The sequence below is a fragment of the Aythya marila genome, assembly GCF_965140915.1.
Source record: "Aythya marila genome assembly, chromosome: 2".
NCBI lineage: Eukaryota > Metazoa > Chordata > Aves > Anseriformes > Anatidae > Aythya > Aythya marila.
This window is the reverse complement of record NC_139043.1, coordinates 120,576,244-120,601,958: the sequence shown is the minus strand read 5'-3', so window position 1 is coordinate 120,601,958 and position 25,715 is coordinate 120,576,244. Positions and strand designations below refer to the sequence as shown.

At 40.7% G+C, this 25,715-nt stretch overlaps 1 protein-coding gene across 1 annotated transcript in view; it reads left to right on the top strand.

The window, feature by feature from the left end:
- The first annotated feature begins 225 nt into the window (after positions 1-225).
- CYP7B1 (cytochrome P450 family 7 subfamily B member 1) overlaps positions 226-25,715 on the top strand; it is a 122,590-nt gene continuing 97,100 nt past the window's right edge. Inside the window, exon 1 of the mRNA XM_082754674.1 lies at positions 226-423. Within this exon, the coding sequence (XP_082610800.1) occupies positions 326-423 (98 nt within the window). The 5' untranslated portion in view covers positions 226-325. The remainder of the gene's footprint in view (positions 424-25,715) is intronic.

Here is a 25,715-nt window from a genome sequence, read left to right as displayed (position 1 = left end):
CCGAGGCCGGGCTTCGGGAGGTCCCGAGCCCCCTCCGGGGTCCCTCCGGGGTCCCTCCGGGGTCGCCCCGTGCCGGCTGCTGCCCGGTGCCGGCGGCAGCCCCGAGGCCGGGGGCGGGCGGGCGCGACCCCCCCCGCCGCGGGGCGCTCCCCGGGGAGGAGCCGGCCGGCTCGCCGCGGGCCCCGCTCGCCAAGTTCAGCTCGGAGCAGCCAAACCCGGCCCCCCGGGCTCGCTGGTGGGCGGGGAGGGCCGGCCGGCCGCGCTCCGCTCCGGCACGGAGCAGGAGGACGGGCGAAACTTTCCCTCCGCGGCCCCAGCGGAGGCGATGGGCCCCGACGCGCTGCCGCTCGGCGCCTGCGGCGGGGCGGCCGCCGCCGCCGCCCTGCTCCTCTGGGCCGTCTGCGTGCTCTGCAGGAGGAAAAGGTACCGGGGAGGGGGCGGAGGGGCCGGCGGCCGCTGCCGTGCCCCCCGCGGGGAGCGGAGGCGCGGGGCGGGCGGAGGGGCTGTGCGCGGCGCTCCCCGACCTCCGCACCCGGGTCCAAGGTGCGCCGTGCTGGCGGCGCCCGGCTCGGTGGGCGGGGGGCGGAGAGCTGGTAGCGGCTGGCTTCGGCTTTAAGTTTAAGCCTAGGCAGGCTAAAGATGTTTGTTTGTTTTTTTTTTTTGGGGGGGGACGAAGCAGTGCTTGAAACGGGCCTGCCTGTTTCTGAACAATGCCCCTTTCCGTGCAGTGCCTCTTTCCTTGTACGCTGTGAGCTTTCCCCAGGTTGACGCTCCTCAGCATCTCCAGCAGCTGGGGTGTAAATGGGTGTAAAGGCTCGGTGGAGGAGGAGTGGAGAAGGGGAGGGACCACTATGCTTCTCTATTTTAATCCCGTAATAGAATGCATCACAAATGAATTCTTAGGTTATATACAGCTGTTTTTTCTGATCACTGAAAGTTTTGGAAGGCATGGGTGTAGTAGGCATGCAAGTACAAGAAAGAAATTGCTCTATTAATCCCTTAAAAGCAGTCACAAAGTCAGTCTGACAGCTTTTAGACCAACAAGTGTAACTTTGGGACTGTGTGTAGCAATGAGTGAAATTTCTCGCTTTGGGCTCAGAAGGCCACTGAATGTAACAGGTATGGATTATGTCCATGACATCTGCTTTGGAGCCCTTATTAAAACAATTTGAGGTAGAGGGACCGATCCATCTCATAAGTGTGCAGAGAAGACATCTATGCAAGTGGCTGAGTGGGGTCATCTTGTAACACAAGCTACTTGGTAGGTTTGCTTAGGATGCAGCTCCGTGTCTCAGCCCAGCTGACCACATAGGCGGCTGCTGCGGGCCGTGTCATTCCTCCCTGCCGCTCCTCTTAGCCCCCGAGACCTCATTCTGCAAGTTAAACCAACACAAGCTATTTAATCTTCATCTTTTTTAACAACTTTGAGTTTTCTTTAAGTTTCGGTCCTTAAACAAGGTCAGCAGAGGAGGAGTGAGACGTGGTCAGGGCAATCTGCAAGAGGTGTAATTTTGGGGTTAGAAGCTGGTATACTGACTCAGCTGCATTATAAAACTGTGCCTGTTATTAGTAGAAATTCTAGTCGGGTTGTAATAGGTTGCATTTTTGGAAATGGAAGTAGGCAGAGCCTTTACTGTGGAGTTTTCAGGCAGATGTAGATGGTGGGCAAAAAGGGTTGAGGAGCCTATTTTCATATTTTCTTCACTCTTGTGGCTGCAGAGTTTTTGAAGTCATCCCTGTGGAGCCTATAGCAAAATTGTTAGGACATTTGTTCCACACCAGAAAGAAATTATATGGGAGGCCACAGCAAGAAGGCATGCTGTTTTGCCCAGAAAACCAAACTGTCGTTTGATTAATAAAGTATTTGTCCAAAACCCAAACTGTTTGTCTAACAAGTATACAAACCACCAGTGTGCAAGCAACTGGAAATAAAAAATGGAAAAACCCATTGACCTCTGTGTAGTACAGGCCTCAGCATAAGCTGCTGATGTAAAAGTGCCATCCTGCTCCAGGAAGGTGGTTTTATTTATTTATTTATTTATTTATTGTTTAAGCATGTGGAAAGAAAAGAAATTGTGCATGGTCTTGAGAGATGCTTGGCAGCAGCCTGTCTGCTTCTGATCTGCAGTAAGAGCAGCCATGCTAAAGCGTGCAGTATATTAAAAATGGGAATAAGTTTTAGTTCATGCTTCTCAGATTAGTGCAAGTTTAAGGTCTCCTGTTGCTTGTCTGGCTCACACCTGCTTCTCTATCCTCATGTTTCCTCCATGTGGCAGTTTTCTTTCCCTTTCTCCTATTTGAATCTAATAAATTCAGCAGCAGGTTGGGCTACTGCCCTCCCACTCGGGAATCCAAAAAAACAATTGGAAACCTGTTGACATATGGAAAGGAGACTTGGCAAATTACTGCATGAATAAGGGCCAAAGTCATAGATTATAGTCCTGATTGAACATGGATCAAACCCATTTGATCAGAGAAGATGAACAATTCTGGCTTTGCAGGGCTTGCCTACACTAGAAAAAAAAATGGTGCTACTTCACCTGTTCTTATAAAGATGAATATCTTGTCCTAATGTTGGTGTGCTTGTACCAGCATACAAACTGTATGTTGGATTGTGTCTTGTGTTTAAGGTGCCAAGATAAACTTTAGCAGAATAATCAGATTTAACATCTGTACTACAACAATTGCATGGGTTTCAGCTAGGATAGCTACAGTAGTCAAATGTGTGTATAGATGTATACATAAATGAAGAGGTTAAGGAAGTAAATATACACAGCTAAGTGTCACCTTGTCCTTAAGTGTTGGGTTAAGTTTGTTTTGCTGGACGATGTCTCTGTCTGTCACAATTCAGGAGAAATAGAACCACTTGTGTAGCTCTTAAAGCTGTCCTTCCAGGAGCAGAACAGGGGTTTGTATGTCCCAATGAAGAAAACTCCCCAAATCAGCCTCTGATGTTCCTTAAGCAGATGTTGCAGGATTTCTCCTTTCTTGGCACAGGATGTTTCTGCTTCATTTACTCAGGCTATGAGCACTCATTGCCGTACAGAAGATGTTGTCAGAAGAAGTATTGTATTGACTTAACCTGCTATTGCGTTTTTCTGTAGTGCAGTTGGCATAATCTGGCATTACCAGATTTCAGGGTGAGTTCAGTACAGGTTTTCTTATTAAAGTATTTACATCCACCATTTAGAGACAGCAAAGAAAGGCAGAGGAATTTCCTTTTGCATAAATGTTTATCGTTTGAGTGCTAGTGGCAGTAATAACACAAAGGAAACTAATTGGAGTCTTTGCCAGGTTTCATATCACAGATGGTGAAGAAACAGAAGTAGAACAAAAGTTTCCTTAATCACAGAAAATTTTATTTTGAGTTAAACTTCAATGTCAAATGAGGCTCAGTGCCTTCTGCACGCTACAAAAAGATCTCCCTCTTACTGGTTAATGAAAAGAAGCGTATTTCGGCTGTTTGCTGGGGAATGTGCTTTCTCCAGTGAGAGACTCCTTTCTGTGTACCCCCCACCAAAGTATTTCTGCTATGGCAAAACCTGATGACTTCCTAGCCTACAGATTATTCTTTTGTCTTCATAAAATGACTAAGCTCCAGCTTTATGTTGCTTTTTTTGTTGTTTTCAAACTGTTTTTCCACTAGCTGTGCACCGTCTCATGGAGTGGGAGGTGAAACAGCAGGTGAAGCCAACTCCTGCTCGTCTTACAACAGTAACGCTGTAGAAGTCAGGGAAGCGTGCATGAGATCAACAGGGGTTGGCTCCTACTGACATATATAGGGATTCCACTTTTTATTGCTCAAGTTGATGCTTATTTTTGGCTGCTAGAGTTTATTGCATGTCCGTGACTGAAAACCAACAGTTTGGGGACAAGGCTGTGATGCTCTGTGACTCCCTCGTTGCATTACAGAGGCCTCAAATTACTAGGAGGAAGAAGAAGCTCAGGCTGACCACAAAAACCACGTTAGGTTTGGGGAAAGGGACAGTGGAGAAAAGCAGAACAAAGACTGTTGCACCCCCATTTATCCTTTGAAATTGGTTCCTGTAGTTGTGAGGTTTGCATCCCAAGGTTTTCCAGATAAAAAAGATACAGATCCAACCTGGAAATAGTAGTGTGAGGCTTATGCTTGCAAGTTAACACGTCTCGTGTGAGCTACCCTGAGGAAATGTTTTGTAAAATATATTCCCTCTGCAACTCTTTAGGTTAGTAAGGTTGGTGTTTTAATTATTATGAACAGTTCAGACACAGCAATACAGGAATTAGACACAGCAATACAGGAATCACCATGTTGTATTAGACAGGGCACGTGCTTTCCAATTATATTACTTCTGACCAGTTTTTAATGCATCAGAATATGGCGTACAAAAACCTTTAAAAGTATAGTAGATTGGAGTTAACATAAGAAGAATTACTTGATAAATTTCTCAGAAATAATTTTGTTATGGTCTTAGTCATGGATTTAAAGCCTTGTTAGAGATAAGTGCCTTTCATTTCTTTTATTCTATCTTCTAAATTACCTCAAATCCATACAGTAAGTCACCTAAATTTTTTTTCCAAAAAATTGCTCTCTTGAACCCAGATAGATATTGTTGAAAAGAATATAGATTTTATCTTTGCCTTCAAGAACATCTTATCCTTTTCTGTGACAAGCTGTGAGCTTGCTAACAGCTCTCTTACCAAGCGAATTGTAGTTCACAAGATGTCATCAGCCTGTCTTTTTTACCACTTCTGCTAATTTAGGCAATATGTTAAGGTAGTTTTCTGTTGGAGGGAACATCAGGAAGGACAGATAGAAGGATACCAGAAAAATGTAGCCTCTCCTTTCTTACCTTGGCCTTCTACGATTGGCCTTTTTCCCCATCCTCTTTGTTGGTGTCATGCAGACTGAATGCACTTTTACGACCTCCATTTGTTAAATTTTATTGACCATTTTTTACCTGTTTCCATTTTGAAAAGATTAGAACTGATGAGTTAAACTGTTTAAGGCAGAAAAGTAAGAGTTCTGTTTCTTAAATAACCTTGAAAAACCTTTATTTCTCACCAGCACACTTAGGTTTTCTGTCTACTCCTCACTGTTGTGCCAAGTTGCAGTACAAGCTTATTTCTCTGCTTTTGTCTCCAGTTAAGAGTTTAGTGAAGGCTGAATAAAATGACGTAAGCAAAACCATAGTCTTCTCAAGATGTACAAGGCTCAGTTCACTGGCTTTTGAGCTCTCTTGCAGCAGTAATAGACCTGGAGAGCCATTATAGTGTAGACAGTGCATAATAGCATGTCTCAAGACAGGTTTTCTTATTTTTGTTTAGAGCTACTTCTCAGCCTTCTGAAACATTGTCTGTATATTGTGTACATTTTGGGTTCTGTTCCCAACCAGGGCTTTGAAGATGACACTGAAGATGACACCTCCTTTAGCAGATCATGAACTTTTCAATAATCTATGATTTACAGTGTTCTTTGCTTAAGGTACACTGCCACCTAGCAACAGTTTCCCTTCCCTCCCAGTTTTCTTGACCTACTTTGTCGGGGGGCTCTTTGCTTTAGTTTGTACCTGGTCTGGTTTTGATTAGCATCCAGAACTCATCAGTAGATGCCATCCTGTAAGGGACTGGTGTGGAAATATTTTCAGTGGTTATAAGAACTGCTAGCTTCAGGTTTCTCCTTAAAATACAATTTTTATTTTTTTTATTATTATTTTTTTACATTTACAGTGGTTTTTCCTTCCAGTGTTTGTGAAAAATGCCAGTAATCTTTTCCTACTATCTTTATTTCTCTGTCTCTCTCTATTTATTTATTTATTTATTTATTTTGAGTGCTTGGTTTTGCTTTCTTCTGTTCATTATTGTTTGGAGAAAATAATATTAATGTGCGAGAATTAAAAGAAGTTGCTTTTAGTTCTTTTATTACTGCAGTGCAACATGAAGCACGGAGCATCCATCTAGAGCACTGTACACAAATGCACATAGCGTACAGACAGTACTGAATAAATAACCTTTGGGCTTCTCCTTCAAGCTGATAGTCCTAAAGGTATACAAGGAGCACCCAAGCAAATACAGAGTGCAGAATGGATTGCTTCAAAAATTTGATTCAGGCTCACTACTATATTTAGAGGAGGAAAACACACTAGTTCGCAAATCTTAGCTAAAAGGAAGACAGAAAGGGGCAAATCTTAATCCTCATATCACTGAGTTACTGAATGGTTGAGGTTGACAGGGACCTCTGGAGGTCATCTGGTCCAACTCCCCTACTGAACCAGGGCCACCCAGAGCAGGTTGCCGAGGGCCTCTTACAGGAGATACTAACTACTTCTCCCTCAAGCATGATAGCGTAAGTTTCCACTTTATGTGTTATAATCACTGGTAATATCACCTAGAAAGCCCCATTCTCTGGCTACTGCAGGACAGGCTGGAGCCCAGACCCACAGAGCTACCTGGGCCTCTACCTGCCCCAGTGAGAAGTGCCTTCAGTGGGCTGCAGGGACTTGGATGCTTCCAGAGCTTGAAGTCTTGCCTGCTGGAGCTGCCTTAGTTCCCCAGCTGTAAGCTGGAGGTCAATGTGCTTTCCTCTTGATTTACGGATAACGTAGCCAAATGCTTGACACGGGACTCCGATGGTTGCCAGAGAAGAATCTCTTGATGAAAAACATTCTTCCAGGGTATAAGCACTCAACATGTATCAAAGAGCTGTTGCCTGCCCGTTTCTGTTCTCCTATATGCTGAAATACAACTTCTAGTTACTGCTTCAAGCCAAAAATGCCACATTCTGTCACAATATTCAGCTAAGCTGTTGGATCATTTCAGCTGCTTTAGTGTTTTGCTCAGTTATGAGAATTACCGTCCCATATTAATTTTTCTTTTTTCTTTTTACTCCAGTCAGTACTTTGATTAAGAAACTAGGTAGGGTTTGTTTTGGTCAAGTAATTTAGCTGTTCTCAGTGCTCTATCTAGTCACTTAACTTGGTGTGTAGTAATGCCAGGGAGTGGGGGAAATATAGAAGCTAAAAGAAACAGCATAAGTGCAATGTTAATATACTATATGAAGTTAAAGAAAATCTCACATTTAAGTTGGCAGCCTTTTTCTCTTTTATCCAAGTTTTATAGAGCTACTTGGTAGTGAAGCCAGGGTTGGAACTCATTTTCCCGACTTACAGTTTCATGCTTTAACTTACTGTGTTTCCCTTCCAACAAACTTACCATATATGACATTATAGCTGTCTGGTAAACTAACTTTTTAAACCATGAGGCAGATTTTGAATTCCGATTTAAAACTTTAGTAGTGTTCCTTTTCTTTCTCCACCATTTACTGATTCTTCTACAAGATGCGTGTAGGATTTTAGGCTAATATCCATTTGCACGCCGTCTGGGAGAATTTTGGCTGACTGAGAGTCCCATAAAACAAAAGTTTCCTCTTTACAAACCACATGGAGCTTGGCTGTAGATATTCAGTTCCTTTCTCCACAAACTGTTTTTAATGGTGCCAGATTCTTCTGTTTCTTCTCCTTGTTTGGCACATGTCAGGAAAAAAAATCTTGGCTCTCGTATAGAACATATCTTGTTTCCTCTTAACTGCTCGTACTTTCTATTCGTAATTCAAATCAGCAAAAAAACCCTATGGTTGTGCTTCTAGTGATTTAATCTTGTAGTTTCCTAAGCAATATTCTAATGTGCTGAAAGAATATTCTCTCTCATACTACAGTCCTGGCAGTTGGAGGTTCTAGCTGAATGCAATGGATGTGTCTCTGTTGATCTGGGGGAATATTGCGTGGGGTCCTGGCAGGGTGGCCTGTTCTATCCCTTCACAGACAGGTGAAGGAAGAACAGATGAGCACAATAAAGTTAAAATGGGCTGTTAGAAGAGTGTCCTGTCAGTAACACAAATGTCCCTTCCTGGCCCTGTGGGGAAATCCTGGATTGCAGTGCTGCACTCTGCAGTGTCATGGCCATAGCAGGAGGCTGAAAAAGCATCTCCTTCTTGGTCCATGGCATCCCAGGGGCCTGCCAGAGAGTGAATGCATGCTTATCACAGCTATTCATGTTCCTTGGTGACAGCTTCCCTCTGCACCCATGTAGTTCTAAGAAGAACAAGTCAATCTGCTACTAATGGCTAAGACAGAGGGGAGCACTGCTGAGTGTGGTTGCCTATCTAGTTTCCTGTGGCTCCCCAGAAAACCAGCAAACTCATTAACAGCCTGCTCTTTCCTCATCCCATCTCTTTGCTTCTCAAAAGGCCTGTCCCCAGATACTTCCTGAGTGGTCATTACAAATTCTTGCATCACTTACCTAGCAAGACTGAACAAAATGTGGAAATTTTTGAATGATACATAAAAAAAAAAAAGATCATAGAAAATTGCCATATTTTGATCACTATTTAAAGTTATGAAGTGCTTAAAAAAATGCTCTCATTTCAATTTTCTATGAGAATGCAGAAATTCTGCAATTATTAGCTCTGAAATTAATTAGCTTAAAAAAAAAAAAAAAAAAAAGCCTGCATATTCCTTAACATGAGAAACTATTGCTGTTGAAGCAAAGTAGACAGAAATTACAGGGAACTTGTGATTAAAATGAAGTTCCTGAGAAGTCAGTATTTCAGTCTTTTTGTACTGTTTTTTTTTTTTTTTTTCCTTTGAGTAAGTGCCAGAAGAGGGGTGGTTTTGCCTCTTTGTCATGGTGTAACACTGTACTCTCTGAAGACTTTAATGAGATGGTGTTTAACTTTGTAACTGGGCCCCAAGGAAAATGCTAGTATTTTCAGATACTCTCATATCTATTTATTCTGGTTAACCAAAGAAAGGTGCTTACCAAAGGAAGGGCAACCTCTTGTATCTCATCCAAGGGATTTTGTGCCACTTCCATTGCTGGTCTGCTCAGCTGATGCTACAGTAGCATTTGGTCATTGCTTCAGTAGCTGGAAAGTACTGCTCCTGTTTTTTTCTACAGTGTTGGCATGGTTTCTTAGGTTACAATAGCTCATCTTCACTGTATGGTAGATCGTAGCCATGCTAATTCTCTCCAGCTGGTTTTTCAGAATTAGAAGCTTTGGGATTCGCATTTGGGAAGCTTCTCTGAAGCTAGCTCAAGCAGTCGAGCTGATGACAAGATATAATTTTTTTCCTACAGTTGTTCCGGAATTGATCTGTGATACTTACTTATCTCAGACTTATACTTTTATTAAGACAAGCAAAGTGCCTGGAAGGTTTTCTTTTGTTTTGGTAGGTACTACTATCTGTAAAATGTCTCCAGTGGACTATGTGTTTCTTACTTATCCCTTTTGAAAACTTCATGTGTGTGTTTTTTTGTTTTGTTTTTGATGGGATTTTTTCAATTTTTGTAAATATTTCCAAATATCTAGGTTAGTTTTCAGCATGATAAGCATTTGCTTAAATAGCAAATTTCCAAGCCGTACAGCTGAGGAGGGTGAGGCACGCTGCCAGGCCCTGCACTCCAATCCTTGTATGCATTCCCCTTTTAAAAAGGAGCAGCTGTGTTAGCTGTACAAGAAGTGAAAGTGTCTCTCAGTTCAGGAGTCATCCAAGAACCAACTGTAAAATATGATGAACCTGCAGAACTGATATTTGGGTAAAACAGGGAGGAAAAACGATTGCATGGGGAGATGTTGGGGCTTTTCAGTAACAGTTGCCAGTGGAGTGTGTGTGACTGGTGGGGATCAATTTACAGGCCCTGAGGTGCAGCAAGGAGGGTTCAGAACGGGGGCTCCTTCTGAGGACTGGGTGAGGGAGATTTGCATTTTGTTTCCTAGCAGCTTGCACAAAATATTCTTTGAAGCCAGGTTAAATTATCTGTCACTACTAAGGAGCGACACAGAGTTGTTCACAGCAGGACTGGAGAGCTTGCCTGTGTCAGTGCTCAGTGGCTTGGGAAACAGCTGCTTCCACAATGTCTGGGTTGTGGTTGAACAGACAGCTGAATTTCTGGCATTGCTGCTTCAAGATAGAAAAAATGGTAATTAAGCTTCAAGAAAAGAAATCTTGCATATGTGAATGAGTCAATTTTTTTTTTTTCCTGTAAGCTGTTTAGTTTCTTGTATCCAGTGTAGTGAAAATGCTGCTAGATCCCACTTGATGTTGCCACCGTATGAGAGGATGATTTCTTAACCTGTGGACTTCCTTGGATAGAACCACATCAGACATAATACATTTAGAGCCTTAAAAACCTGTTGTTATGAAGACATCAAAATAAAGCTGTGAATGTCTCTCCCCTGCTGAGAATTTAAAGCTGACAATGCTGAGAATCTGTTCGGCTCAAACAAAAGTTTGGGTTTGTGATCTCACTTGGAGAAGCAGGACATACTTTCATGTTTTGCCCTCAGAAAGAGACTTCAAGTAAAACGCAGTTATTAGGATCCATCCAGCATCACTCCCTACATAACCTAGGCCACTGCCATGTCTCTTGCAACAGCTAAACTGAACCGTGGAAAAATGTCCTGCATACCAGGTGGAGATATCCTCCTGAAAGACCTCTGAGCGATCAACAGGCCAGCGCTCAACCTGTAGTTTGCTTTGCTGGTTAATCTGTCTTTGCTTGAAGAAAAGTGGGTGAACTCAGTCCCGTGAGGGGATGGTGTGTCCTTTAAAAGGCTGAAAGGATTTAAATTAAAATGATGAAAGATAGCCTAAGATGGCACCCAAAACTAATAAGGCCATCTCCTGTTCAAAGTACTGTATACTGTTGTTGCAAATAGTTATTCGGTATTTTACTGTGATTCTTGTTTAAAGGTGCTGGCAAGCTACTCCAACACATTATCAGCTTATTAAAGATTTCTGGCTATTCTTTCTCCTCACCCCACAAAACATGTGTATGAACCAAGGCACCCACACTGCCTGCTGCTGCTCTGTGGTTTCTGCGTTGAGCGCTTGCTTGTTTGTTTTGGAGATAGGGAGAAGAACGGTCACTTTTCTTAACTGGGGCTATAAAAAAACAGTTCAGACGGGACCAGATGAACTAATGCTTCATTTTTTGCTTAAGCATTAAATTTTTTTTTTGTTTTGTGCACTGTTTCAGTGTATTTTGTTATGCCTCTGAGACTATCGTTTAGGAGCCAAGAATATGTGGAATATCATACCTTCAAAATCTATTTTAACATTTCCAGAGACTGAAATGCACTGTATACAGTGCACTGTATACAATAGAAATGTGAGGGATAATGCAACTCAAACTGTACCAGTAAGGTTCATTTTATCAAAGTAAAAGCCCCAGAAGATTTTTCATGCTTTAACTGTTTTCAGCATAAATATAATGTGCTGATTTGAAATGTCTGATTGTTTCTATCATCAGACCAAGTGAAAAAAAAAAAAAAAGTATGCTTATAGCTGTATATTTTCCGAGAATTGGCAATATTAAGAAAATCCTGTAGAGGTACAGGTCCTTCAGTAGTAATTGAATTAAAGACTTCACAACTGGCTCTGTTTTCAGAGCAGGACTGTAATGTTAGAGATAGCAGAAAGATGGAAGTCCCCACAAGCACTATGATGATGGTGACTTTGAAGTAAAGGCTTCCCTGGGATTCCCACCTGTGCAGGACAAGGCCATCTCCCGGAGCTTTTCTCAGGAGACAGGAACAAAGGTTCTGGATGAGAAAATCCCTGCTCTTGCCACTGTTAACCACATGTACCTCTGGTATCCTATTTAGGCCCAGCCACTCCAACCAGATATAGCTAGAGATTCAGCCCTGCTGAATATTTCTTTTTACTATTTGTAGCAAATATGGATTTTTTCACCTTAAAGGCAACAAGGAAAGTCTGTCCTGTTCCTGGCAGTCACTTCATTTCTCAGGACTGTCGAAGGGTCAGACCAGTTAATTTTCTGCTGAAGTACGAGTTGTACTGCAAGCCCGTGCAGAAAATGGCCATCTATTGCATTTCCTAAGGTTGGACTGGTCAGGGCAGCCACAATAAACATGACTTTGCATGCTAAATTTCTCAAAACATCTTTGTATATAGAAAGCAACCAGTACAGTTGGATTCTGTAATATAAATGAGGTCCTTGGGCCCTACTGCAATTCAGCTGATAATCACTGTAACCTGACAGCAGAGGTTGGCTTGTGGGTAATGCTGGATTTATGTCAGGAAAGGGTGATGTCTGTATTTATCACTTCGTGCTTCTTCAGCAAGCTTTGTATTTTATATCATCCCTTTTGCCACTAGGTATTAGGTTGATTTTTTTTCCCTGATTTCTCAGTTTTTCCTTTTTACTGTTCACAAAATGCACTTCAGTGAATAGGAACTGTCCTCATCAATTCCCATTGCTCAGCTCAGGGGGTAAGCTAGGCTAATGAGACCCTTCTTTGTTTCATTTGAGTGGGTTTTGCTAATTGCATTTATCACACTGGAACCTGTAAGGGGATTTTCCGTAGACAAAATGACAATAAAAAAATTAAGCACTTTTGTTGGTAAGTCACCTGGCAATTCCACCTGGATCCTCAACATAGCTGTATTCCTTAGTGTCCACTGCCTCTAATTGCCCTTTATTTGCCCTCTGATCTTCTTGTCTAGGATTTATTTCTCAGTTGACCAGATGAAACCCACAAGCAGGGCCATGATGCATCTCCAGTCAGAAGTAGAGAGAAGGAAAAGCAGGAAGTGAAGTTTCAACTTGCTTCCTGTCCTGTTGTATGTCTGTAGCCACTCTCTCCATCCTACTTCATCCTTGTGTCATCACTTCCCTGTAGCTCAGCTCATTACCAGGAGCCTGCAGCTTCTGCAGATCTAAGAGGAAGAGACTTCAACATTTTGTCCTAGCTCCCCAGTTATCCATTGGTATCTGTCTTCTTCCCCACGCCTTGCTCAACATACTTAGCAACCTAAGCATTCACCCAGGACCATACTGATATTTTCAGCAAGAGGATGGTATTAGGTTTTATGAATGTTCTAAGAAAATAGGATTGAATGAATTTCGATCCCCAAGCATGAGATGGCAGCTGTTACATGAACATACCTGGATTGGACTGCCTCACTGAGTCCCAGAGAGACCTGTGTTCCATCTTTTGAAGAAATTGATGTTCCATCCTGATGGAGTTTATTGAGATACTGAATTTTTAATTATATATATTTATGAATTTCTTAACATTTATACTAAATAAAGATACACACATATATATATATTTTTGTCTAGCTTGAAACTTTTCCTTGAAGCTATGCTGTAGTCCCTTCTTAGCTTTGACTTCGTCAAGAGTAGCTTGAAAACTTCTTGCCTTTTCTAGAAGACCTGTCTTCTGTAGGACTCCTTCTTTCATCCAGGGAAGGGATTAGAGCAGTCACTGTTCACTTCATTTATATAATTCTGTCATCGCCATGACACCAGCCTAATCTTCTTGACTGGCTGATCAAACCGATTTTAAACAGTTTCAGACAGAGTAAAAATTAGTGTGTTTAAGTCTTCCTTCATTTTTATGGCAGCTTTTCTGTCATTCAATCTAGCATTTTCTTTGTTTAGTTCAATTTATTTCTTCTTTTTTTTTTTTTGGTTTGTTCTGTTTTTTGTTTTGTTTGTTTGTTTGTTTGTTTTGTTTGTTTTTCTTTTTTCCTGCGCTTATCTTCCACCCGATGAAGTATCTACTATACATGACATTTTCTAACCTTTAGGTCTGTAATTGTGTTAATTTCATTTTATGACATGTTAAAGCAGTTAACAAGTGAAAATGTTATAGGACTTTATGTTATTGTAGACAGTGTTCAACATGACTTTTCGTCTTTACTTGAGACATTTGAGGATTTCTGTTAATTTTGGCAAGTCCAGGATTTTAACTTAGATTTGGGTTTACATCATTCAGTTTCTACAATAACCACAGCTTTATCATGTAGCCAAATGAAGTAATCTCTTCTGTAGGTTATGCTTGTAAATCTACCATTTTTGTGCTTCACAGCACATCAGTATCAACTGAAGTAATTTTGCAAAAATCTGCCTGTTCAAAATCACAGCAGATCCTAATGCTTTTAGCTGTTGAAAAGGGAACAGAGGTCTCATCTGCGATCCCGTTTCCATCAAGAAAGGGCTTTGGATTTTGTAACACAAGGTTTGCATTTTTGTTTTGCAAGAAGAAAATAGACATGGATCCTTTTGGAAGAGCCAGACACTGAATTTCTCAGTTCCATTTTAAGCACCAAGTTTTGCCGGCCTGGTTGTATTAGAAAGGAGTGTGATTCATCCCTTATCTCCCATTTCTTACCAACCCAGCTGGGCTTGCAGAAACCCTGGGCCAGTTGCAGTAATACCTGGAGGCGGAGGGATTGCTGTGGTAGCTGATGCTATTTGAGGAACCACTTCAGTGGGTCTGCTCTAGACATGTTTACTCATGTGGTATTTACTGATGAGTAGGGCAGGCCACACTATAGAGAAGGATTGTAAAGCTTGATGCTAAAGACTTGCAGCCTGACCATGCACAAGCTCTTTGCTTCTGCTGGAGCTCATCTTCACCATCTCTAAGATGTTAGGGATAATGCTTGCAAGTTTAGTTGGGTTTCTTAAGAATTCCCATAAGATGTGATTCAGTCAATTGCTGAAGCAAGGGCTTGATTTTAAGCCTTTGAATAGCTTCTGATTTTAGTGGGATTTGTGCTGCTAAGTTGAGCAGAAGCTCAAGGTTTGTGTTTTGTTGTTGTTGTTGTTGTTTTTGTTTGTTTGTTTTTTGTTTTGTTTTGTTTTTTTTTGTTTGTTTGCTTGTTTTTTTTTTGGCAGATTAGCACATTCTTACTAAGACAAATGGGAATTTCTGGTTTGATAGTACAATATAGAATATATGATAGTATTTTGTCACCTTAGTGTTCACAGGGAAAAAAATGGTATGAATTTTATGCTCTAAATAGAATATCAAAGCTCAATTTTGATACAGTAAAAAAGCCTTTATTCATCAGTTCCTGAAGGGTTTACATTTCAGAATCTGGAATGCAAATTTAGTTTCCCAAAAGTCTGTGGATAATGAGACCACTTTTTGGTTGGTAACTGAGGTTATTTAAAAATAGAACTTTCACTTCCATGTGAATGTCCGTGATGGCTGGCTGTTCCAAAGGCTTGGACTGATTCTAGTTTTATTTTCATATAAAATACTACATGTATTTGAATTGTGTGGATGCCATGAATCCAGACTGGCCACGTGGCCCTGATTATGAGGCGAACTTTTCATCACATTCCTAACGCTCGAGCTATTTGTCTCTCGTAAATCTTGCTGGGTCTGTAATGCCAGGAGTTGTGTGTGGCTAGCTGGAGTTTGCATGCTCGTCTTTTGCGCTTGCAACTGCAAAACCCATCCATTTATTTTTCTTTCCATAAACTGGCAAGCTTCTGCTTAACCGTATCTGCTGAAAAGTCCAATACAATGTTATCCAATGGGATACTAATGTTTTAAAAGCAATCTGAATCTTAATCTCCTTTCATAATTCTATTGATCTATACAAAGCAACAGTATTCTGTTTCAGTGCTGAAGAGCTTAAGCCTTCAGAGCCTTTTTTCATTAGTAAGCAGTAAGATCCAGAACACAGTCAAGGATGTCTGTCTTCTGGCAGTGGACCACATAGTACGTGAATTTTCTGCAGTTGGGGTGATAAAACTCATCACATAGTCACTAAAATTGATGTAGTCAATTTTGAGCCTCAGAGATTTTGTAACATTATTAATATTTTTGTTTGTTTATTTTGTGTGTCTGGAAGCTGAGGTAATAATACTTTAACAAAATCCATTCCAAGTTTCTGAGGAAGTTGTTACTTATAAAGCTTTCTTGGTAGCCTTCAGCTGCAGAGACCTGACTGCGGTTTGTTATCAATGAAATTTCAAGATTTTATTCCTGCTGCTTTTGTACAAGATAGTTCCTTCTAGTATGAAAAAAAATAAAAAAAGTATCATGTTTAGTAAAAATAATGGTCTTTTTCTGTTGTGAAATGTGTGTGAGTTCCTTCCTACAGAAGCCAGATATGAGGGGAGAAGGAAGGGAGGCTAGAGGAAATCCCACCATATACTGAGTATGACAGGACCAAGTACCTAGGAAGCAATCCTTGTCCCACCCCTCAGATGTAGCCATACTGAGCTCATTTATTTAATTAATTAATTGTTTTAGGGCATTTGCCTCATCAACTATCATATTTATTCAGTTATGATCACGAAGAGGCTAAGTCCTTCTTCTCTGTTATTTTCTGTAGCATCCAGAGTATCATTTTTCCTAATCCTGGGGTCAGTTCTGAATTGCTAGCTTCTACTTCAACTTTAAAATCATTCATTTTTTGGATAGGCAGTTTTTCTAAATTAATGAGGGGTATAACCAAATTGGAAGATAATTGCCTGTATATGATGGAAAAGTAAAAATGTAAGGAAGGTAGTTTAAATTTGGGTATAATAACTGATAAAACTTTTAAAAACAAAGATGGCTTTTTTTTCTCTTCATTAGAAGAGAAAGGTAGAGTAGAAACCTCAAGAATCTTTTGATTACTACCAGATTCAAATCTTATCATAACAATAATAAATCGTTATATTACTACAATCTTACCATACAAATTAACCACAAGTGATGCATTTTGGGGGTCAGAGCAGGTGTCCTCCAAAGGCCCCTTCCAACCTCAGTTGTTCAGTGGTTATGGATGCTCGTAGCTAAGTAATTTTCCTTTCATTCTACTGAAGATACTATTTTAGGCACTTATTTTCAAGTTAACTTTATATTCACTTCACTGTGTGTACTGTTTGATGTCAAAATTTAAACTTAGCTAATTTGATGAAAGTTTCTTGATATGTATCTTTTAAATAATATCTTAGCTCTTGTCAGCAGCCTACAGCCTCCCTAGCTTTTAAAAGAAAAGGATCTCTGTTTTTCTTTAGACTGATTTATATTGGTTGCTGTTTCCTTTAGTGTCAATTACCATTTGTCATCAATTCAGGTACCTGGAGATCTTTGGCTGAACCTGGAAGCTGAAGCTGGAAGCAAAACCCAACTCTTTAAAGTCTGTTTTTTTTCATACTGATGTGTTGAAAGTATGCTTCTTACTGAATTCATGTCCAATCTTCTTCTGAGGTTGCTTCTTTTCCTTTTCCTATTTTTTCTCTTAATAAAAAAGTGTTAGTGGAATCAAATTGCAATCAGTCTTTGTCTTTCTTTAAATTTGTGATTTGAAGCCCCAGTGTGTCCGGGCTGCTGTAGCTATGGCAGTATTGGATGCCTGTTGTTATATGTATGCTGTATTGGTACTTCTAAACCCTGTAATCTGTGGTTGAGCACGCTGGGGCTCTATACCAGTAGGTTGTTTTCTCTGTGTGCTTGCAGTGATGTGGCCACATTGGGCTCAAATCACTGTTATTTAGACAAGGTCTCACTGAAACATAAATGCTGAGTGTTCACAGCTAAAAATCATTGAAAACTTAAGCTCCAGAGAGAGCCATACAGCTTTACCAGAAATTTTAACCTCTCATTGCAAGTCAGGAGTTCAGTGAGGAGTTAGTCTGGACTTGGGGTTCCTGTGCTGAGGCATCTACCTTGTTTCCCTGCTTTGTGTGTGAGATCAGCTGGCACACACCACTCCCTTGGAAGTATAGCTGGTCCTCCACCCTTGTGCTAGTGCCAGGAGTGCTGTGAGAGTACTGCCTGCTTTTCATGTCCTTTGCACCAGTTCTGGACTCATGAACTTCACTGACTTCATTCAAGTCACCCACGTACAGCAGGGATTTGAGTGATGACCAGTGTGTCTGTTTCCTGTAGAGGAAGAAACACCTCCCTTGCTCTTAGTAAATAAGGAAACTCTTTGTGATTTTTTTTTTTTTTTCTGAGTAATTATAGAGCTGTCTGAGTAGACCTCATTGGGTAAGATCACTTGGACTGTCTCATATATGAAAAGTAAAGGCCCTCCATAAGCAGGAGTAACTGAAGGTAGTTGATGTAGTATAAAGAATACAGTCATTTTGTCTTGGCTTGTTTAAAGTGGTGACTGCCATAATTAATACATTTTTAAAGTAAGAAAGAATATGAAACAAAGGCATTCAAGAAACTTTTTTTTTATAATTCCCCTAAATGTACTCTGCCATGTGAAAAATACTGCAAAATGTTGGTAAGCCTTTTTTCTTCCACAAAATCAAAATGAAATTGCTTTCCCTTTTTTCAACCTGGCACTTCTGCCAGATTTGTTATGTTGGGAACATGATGTGGTGTAAAAGGCATCTGTAACCTCAGGCTCTCAAGAAAAGGCACATGTTTTATACATTATTCTCTTCTCTTCGATGGATACCTTCTAGGAAACGTCTTTGTTAGTTGTTCTTTTTTCCAGTACAGAAATACTGCTTCAACATGTTCTGTGCTGAAATGTCAGCGTTGTGCTGTTGTGTAGGTGGTAGTATGTATTATACACAGTTTTCAAAACCTGAATAATCAGTGATGTGCATGACTTTGCCAGGGAAAACAAATGGCTGTGTCATTTTGATTTCGGTATATCAAGAAAATGTAACCTATAAAAGTTAATTAGCATTCTTCCAGAAGGGGGTTGTTTAACTAACATCTTTGTTTCCATGTTTTCAGTTTTGTCAGAAGTTGGAGGGGAGTGTTTATTCTCTTGCTAATATATACCCATAGATTTGCAGATTATTCTGTGGAGTTTTAGCTATCATGCATCTGTCCTTCACTTCAGTGAATGTCTGGGTTTTCCACTCACTAGAACAAGTGCTTAGATCCACTGAAAAATTGTATTATAGTTTTCATAATTTATTTTTTAATAGTGTTTATAAATAAAGTTCATTGAGCCTGTTGGATTTCCCATTATATGTTAAAATGAATTATTACCAAGGACTTTGACAGAAGAAATCCTGATGTTGTCATTGCAATCCTGACTGTCTACAGTCTCTAGTTGCTGCTGGAAGCTGCTGGGACTCCACCTCCCAAGGGACTGGGTTTTCTGATAGGCTAGGTTCTGCCCATTTAGTTTGGGTATTACTGACATTTGTCTATGTTGAATGCACAAAAGTTTCTTGTCTGAGCCAAAGCTGAAGTTTGAGCACCCATAATACTGAAATAAGTAAATCTTGTTTTATTTTTCTATGTAACTCTGCAATTCATTAGCCTTCACCCACCATTTCAGAAACTGTTAGAAGATATAGCTGTTTGCATGCCAGCATTACTTAACTGTGCTAAAGTAAGTTATAAAAATTAGAGAACAGGCTTTTCACTCACTAACTGCCTTGAAAACTTTACTAGACTGAGGCCTTCCCAAGGTTGAAAAAAGCAAAGATGAATAAAATTGCCCATTGATAGTAAAATTATATTGATAGCTTTACAAGTAAGCTAGTAATGGAGGTGAGGTTTGATTCTGGGTATTATTTCTGGGTGTTAATACTTACATAAAAGTATTTAAGAACAGGCAGTCAGTAGAGATGTCCAATTTTTATTTTTACATGCCCCATATGGAAAAGATAATCCTTAGAGGCCAGATTTTCAAGCCTCCTAAGCCTGATGAGATGTGATTGCTAGATACAGAATCCTTTATTCCTTTAATAAGTCAGAGACTTCAGTGTTTTAACTACACATGAAAATGCCTAGGCCTGGAAGGTTCTTGGAGATGGTTAAAAGGTGATAGGGAGCAAAGACTTGAAAGTTAGTGGAATTTACTAGTCACAGTGAGGGAACTGAACAAATGGTGGGCTCAGCAGCTGGGAGAGGGTCTCAGGACAAATCATTATAAATCCAAGGGTGTGTGAGGGCACATTCACTGTCCTGCTGTTTGAGGTGAGCTTTAGCATTTCACAAAGTGGTGCTCACACCAATGTGTCTTTGAACACACATGTTCCAAACCAGGACGCTGTCTTTCCTGGGAGCCAGCTCTTTTTGTTCCTCATCCTTTAAAATACCATGTTTGTAACCTGGGTTTATCGTTTCCTAGTCTTTGGTGGTTGCTATGTGTTCCTGCTATGTGTTAAGGCTCAATTTTAACACTTAAGACTTAACTGAGTTTTTACAAGCTTTTTCATCAAACTGCAAGGTAGTTAATTCTGTTCAGGAGTCTTGTTTTGTTATTGCTGGACTGGAAAACATTTCCTCTCCTAATCAGTCCCAGACGCTGCCTCTTTGGCTGCCCAGGATACTGCTGCAGCTGCTGCTGTGAGGATCCCACGTTGCGTCTGCAAGAAAGAGAGCCCGGGCTGTGTTGCCTTGGAAGTACGTAGTGTGTGTAGAGACTGCTCCAGATTATCATTTGCTACCACACAGCTAAACCTTATGTACTAAGCATGGTGGCCTCATCCATAATATCTCTTGGACAGGTTCTCTGGGCTGTGCCAGGACTTGCCAGAAGGTTAGCAGCGAAAAGAGTGCTCCTGGCATGCCAACACTTGCATAAGAGGGAAGACAAAGTGCAAGGGCCCTGCCCTACACACTACTTGTAAGTGTGTAGTTTCCTCTTAAAAGCATTGCCTTAAAGAGACTTTATTTCAAACACAAAAAAGCGATAAGGTGAATTTGTACAATGAACAACAGGAAGAAAACACCTTTTCTACTTTACAGACCTGGCAGTCGTCTTGCTGTAATAACCCTTTGCCTCTAGCCTTTGTAAGAGACTTGTGAGCTAAAGTCATATCGATGTCTAACAGCTGGACTTCAAGCCCCCCCCCCCCCCCCCCCGCCAAGACTTACATGTATTACTAATATCTGTATTTAGAAGCTAATATGCTTTCTTACAAGTTCACTGTCTTCCTTCTTTTCATATTTTCCACTATTTCTCGTACGCTTGTTCTTTGCCATTATCCTGAGTCCTACCAACCACATTACCATGTGTTGAATTTTTCCTTGTGAGGGCTCAAATTGTCCTTATGCATTTGCAATAAAAAAAAAATGCCTACAAATTCATGGGACGAGAGAGTTTGTTACAGAATACTCTCAAATGAAAAATAGAATAGCTGTTAGAAGTAAAGGGTAGGAAATACCATCTTTACAGCAAGACTGTGTATTTTCTCTTGTGTCCATAGGTTATCCCTTTCTGTTCTTAGTTTTTATTAGTTAATGTTGCCTTGGGTTCTTTACTGACCCAAGTTGCATAGTTTTCCAAGCTTTGATACTTCAGCTTCAAGACCACATCAGTTTTCTTGAAGAGTTTTAAATCTATTTCACATTTTATCTTTGTAATTTTTTCCTCCCCATTTATAATTGCTAGTTTTTCAGCCTTCAGCTTTATTTCACCTATGTGTTCCAGAGTTCAGCATAGTTACTCTGTCTTCAGCAGGGTATCTCCAGTGCTCATGAAGGCTGGAAACTCTAGTGCTGTTGTGTGGCTGTCTGCCTGAAACCCAAAGACAAGCCCCTCATCGCAAAATAATGTTATTTCACATACTGAATAGATGCAAGAAGATGAGTGTATCCCTAAAGTATGAGAAAAGCTTTATTAATGAAGTACAATTTTCTTCTTATTACCCCTTTTTCCCCAAACTCCTCAAGTACAGAATTGTAGCTATGGTTATGAAAAGACAGAGACACTGAGAAGTCGTATAGCTTTGTTGGAACATGGGGTCTGCAAACCATAAGCACTCACCCCTCCATGCTTCTGAAGCAGAATGCAGCACAAAGAGCTGAGGCTTGGGGAGCCCTGCCGAGCACAAAGCAAGCACAGACACAACCTTCAGGAGATCTCCGATAATTCGACATCTGCCCGGCTGATTGCCAGAGCCTGTTCTGAGCACCACATACCTTTAGTTTGCACTACCCTGCAGCCTCATTCATCTGAAACAGCTGGAGTAAGTGCGTCAGCAGTTCATTCAAATGAGTTTTACTATGGATCCTGCTTTATTTTGATGTGTCATTTAACCATCTATTTCAAGTTCTCATGAACTTTAAACTGTAATGTGAGAATACTCAGATCACTAACAGCTTATTTTTCCCTGCTGCCTTTGTACTGTACTAATGCCAGATACACTGCAATGTGAATAATACCATAAGCAGAAGCATACTTGGCAATTTCAGATCTTAAATGATGTAGAGATTTCCTGCAGAGGAGAGTGAAAGACTATTCCTGAGCTCCAGAACTGGTTGATGTTTTGCCACCAAGAGTGGTGAGACCATAAGGAAGGGTGAGGAAAAAGCCAGTGCCAGGACAAGCAGGAGGAGAGAGCAGTGTAGCCTATGAAGTGGGCTAGTACCAATTACTTTTGGCCATGGACAGGTTAATAAGGATTTGAACAGTAGCAAAGTTGAAAAATACTGTGTCATATGCACAAGCATCTCATGGAGGTGAAGTAGACTTCTGTGTCTCAACCTGTGAGAAGGAAGAGGACCTGCAGGTAGGAGAAAAGTGGACGCTTCGGTTTTTAGGGTCAGGCTTCCTACAGGCTTGGGGTTATCTGAAATTACATTGGAAAAAGCCACAAAACAGACAAATGTTTGTGTGGTGAAGGCATAGAGAATGGACAGGAAGATGTTGTCGAGGGCTTCGGAAGATTTGTGCTCAGTTTAGTATCCTGTTCATAAAATGGTGAATTATGAAGGGAAAAAGTGCAGTAGCAGATGACTAAGAGGGGTCATGCAGGTTTTGTTGCTTTTGTATTCATATAGAATATATTTAAACTTTCTGTTTCCCTAGACTCGTTTTCACGTTCTGGTTTATCATCATGTCAGGAAATAAGAGCTCATGTAGATCTTGCTGTATTTGAGGTTTCACCAAGAACTATCAAGAAGGTTTCAGAGGGGAAAAAAAATAATAAGATTTCCAATAAAATGTTGAAGGCTTTCCTGGGCTAAATATTCCTTCTTCCTAGTTAGCGAGCTCACCTCAAAATCAAAATCACATTTCCTTTGCCAAATAGAAAACAGTTATGACCTCTACATAGGTATATACAAATATTCAGTACAGTATTCGTGTAATTCATAATGTCATTTTACCTTAAATAATGATGGAAAACAGAGACGATATATTTGTATATTAATGCCAAATTACATAAGCTTCCCTTTAAAAAGTTTTCTTGGAAAAAAACAGCAGCCTTCATCCCCTCTGGTACAGAAAGAAATGGAGCTATTACTCTATATAAAAATTATAAGTGACTGTGGAATATGTCTATATATCTGAAATAACTGCAAGGAATTAATTCCAAGAGAAAGGGTTAATATGTCATTATTACAATAATTACAAGTCTTGGAAAAAGAAGCATTACTAAGTGAGAAAATAAGTGTTGTATTCAGTTCAAGCTCTCTTTGAGGGGTTGCATTTATTTTTTTGAAACTATTCTACACTTTACTTTCGTAGTTTTTGCTTCTGTTTTCTAGCATGAAGACAAAAAACATACCTTCCACAATGATCCCATACTGTAATACAAATTACAGAAATGTGCAATAGTGTCTTTATACTTCTATAGAAGTGTAACATTTATTTTTATCTACCTATATATATAATATTTAAAACTAGTCCTTTCTCTCTTGTCAGTGTGCTGTGCCATATGGTGCCGAGCAACATGCCAGATGATAAAAATATTCCTAGAACATATGATATCATCAGTCAATTCAAGAGGGGTGAAACTTCTTGACCAAAGCATTTGTGGCTTTGATACATTTTCATAGGTGTAAACTGTATATTTTGAAATGATGAAGTATGTCCAAGAGGTCTCCTCTTTATGCAAATTCTAAAATACATGCTTAGAGTATTTTGTTTGTTAATAAGGTTGAAAGGAAAGAAATTTTAACAAAGGAATTCATGGCAAAGTAGCATGTTCTTTTCATAGCAAAAAAAAAAAAAAAAAAAAAAAAAAGATTCACCTTCTTCCTTTCAATAGATATTGCTGATAGCAGCTCTGATGTTGGATCTATGCCATGAGGAATGGCATTTCTCCATCTCTCTTTTCCACTTGTGGAGAAGACGGAATATAATGCTTGGTCAGAGGATGTTCATATTTAGTGCAGACAGCTATCTGTGCATGATGGGGAAAAGACTGTGTGCGCTCTCTCTCACTCTCTACCTCAAGAAAAAAAATGACAGTAATAAGTATTATGATTTCCATCAGAGTTTTCATTAATCTGTGGTGTTAATGCTGTTTTTTTTGTACTTTATTTCGAGCTTTTTTCTTGTTTCAGTCTGTTTGCACGAAACACCAAAAAATCCTGGCGTGTTTTGTAATTGGCAGAGTGAGTAGTGGTTGAGAAGCCTGCACTGGACAAACTGGGGTGCTTCTTTTGGAAATAACACAAGGATGTTACAAAGCAACTAGAAGAGAGGCATTAAAAGCTGTAGGGGCAATGCTGCAAGAAAAGTGGCCTTTGCAGGGTGTTAGCAATATGCATTGCAATAACAAACTTGAATGTTGCAAGTGCCTTAGCTGTGCCATTTTAGTTCTTTGTTCACGTTTATCTTTGTCATAGGAAACATATTAAGGATAAATAAAAAAACTCCGTCTATGAGTTGGGACCTAAAAATTGTGCTAGTTAAGTTACCAGGATCAGCTCCATGGCACTGGACTCTATTCCTGCTTAGTGTATTTCCTTACAATGTCTGTGTTTTTAGCTGATAACCTCAATAGCATCAGGTCTGGCATTCCTGAGCTGATGTTTTTTTTAGGCTCTCATTAAAAGTTTAAGTGTATATGGCAGCATTTTCATTCTGTAGCTATTGTTGACAGATTTTGAGTTCCTAGTCATTATCACTTCCCCTCCTATCAAATACTATTAGGGATCTGATCTATTTGTTTGTATTTAAAAAGTGCCTTGTAGGAATTCTTGAATAGCGCACCAGAGAGACCTCAGTTATATAAAGCATGGTTTAAAAGGTAGTGTGTAGTCTGATTGTTATAAACTGATTATTGGAATAAATTTATTAAGTGGGCCTGAATGAAAAGTGGCATTTGGAAGTGTGGTTGTGTATTGGATTTACATGGCAAGGTTTTGGTTAGCAGGGGACTGCAGAAGCATCCAGAAGCTGCCCCATGTCAGATAAGGGCCAGTTTCAGCTGGCTTCAGAGGGACCTGCTGCTGGCCAGAACCGAGCTAGTAAGTGATGTTGTTTACACCTCTGGGAGGGCAGATTTAAGAAAGGAGAAAAAACTGCTGCACAACAGCAGCTGGGAGAAGGAGGAGTGAGAAGCAGCCCTGCAGCCCCCCAAGTCAGTGCAGAAGGAGGGCAGGAGGTGCTCCAGGCAGGCAGCAGCAGTTCCCCTGCAGCCTGTGGAAAGGCCCCTGGTGGAGCAGGCTGTCCCCCTGCAGCCCATGGGTCCCACATAGAGCAGATCTCCACACTGCAGCCCGTGGAGGAGCCCCTGATGGAGCAGGTGGATGTGGTGGGAGCTTCTGCTCTTGAGGGACCCGTTGTGTCCATTTCTGAAAGATGGACCCCGTAGTACAGACCCAGATTTGGAGCAGTTCTTGAGGAGCTGCTGCCTGTGGGCAGCCCCCACAGGCTCAGTTCAGGAAGGACGGCATCCTGTGGGAGAGACCCCACGTGGAACAGGGGCAGAGAGTGTGACCGTGAGGGAGCAGTGGAGATGAAGCATCAGGGACTGACCGCAGCCACCATTCCCTGTGCCTCTTGGGGGGAGGATGTAGAACAGGGTGGATGGGGGTGGTGGAGGTGGTTTTGGTTTGTTTTTAGTTTCTCATTTCTCTAGCTGGTTAGTAATAGGCAATAAATTGGATTAACTTCCCTACACTGAGTCTGTTTTACCTGTGATGATAACTGGTGAGTGATCTCCTCGTCCTTATCTCAAACTTTGATCCCTTTGTATCAATATTTTCTCACCCTTTCCCTTTGAGGAGGGGTTGTGGTGGAGTTCAGCTGCCCAGC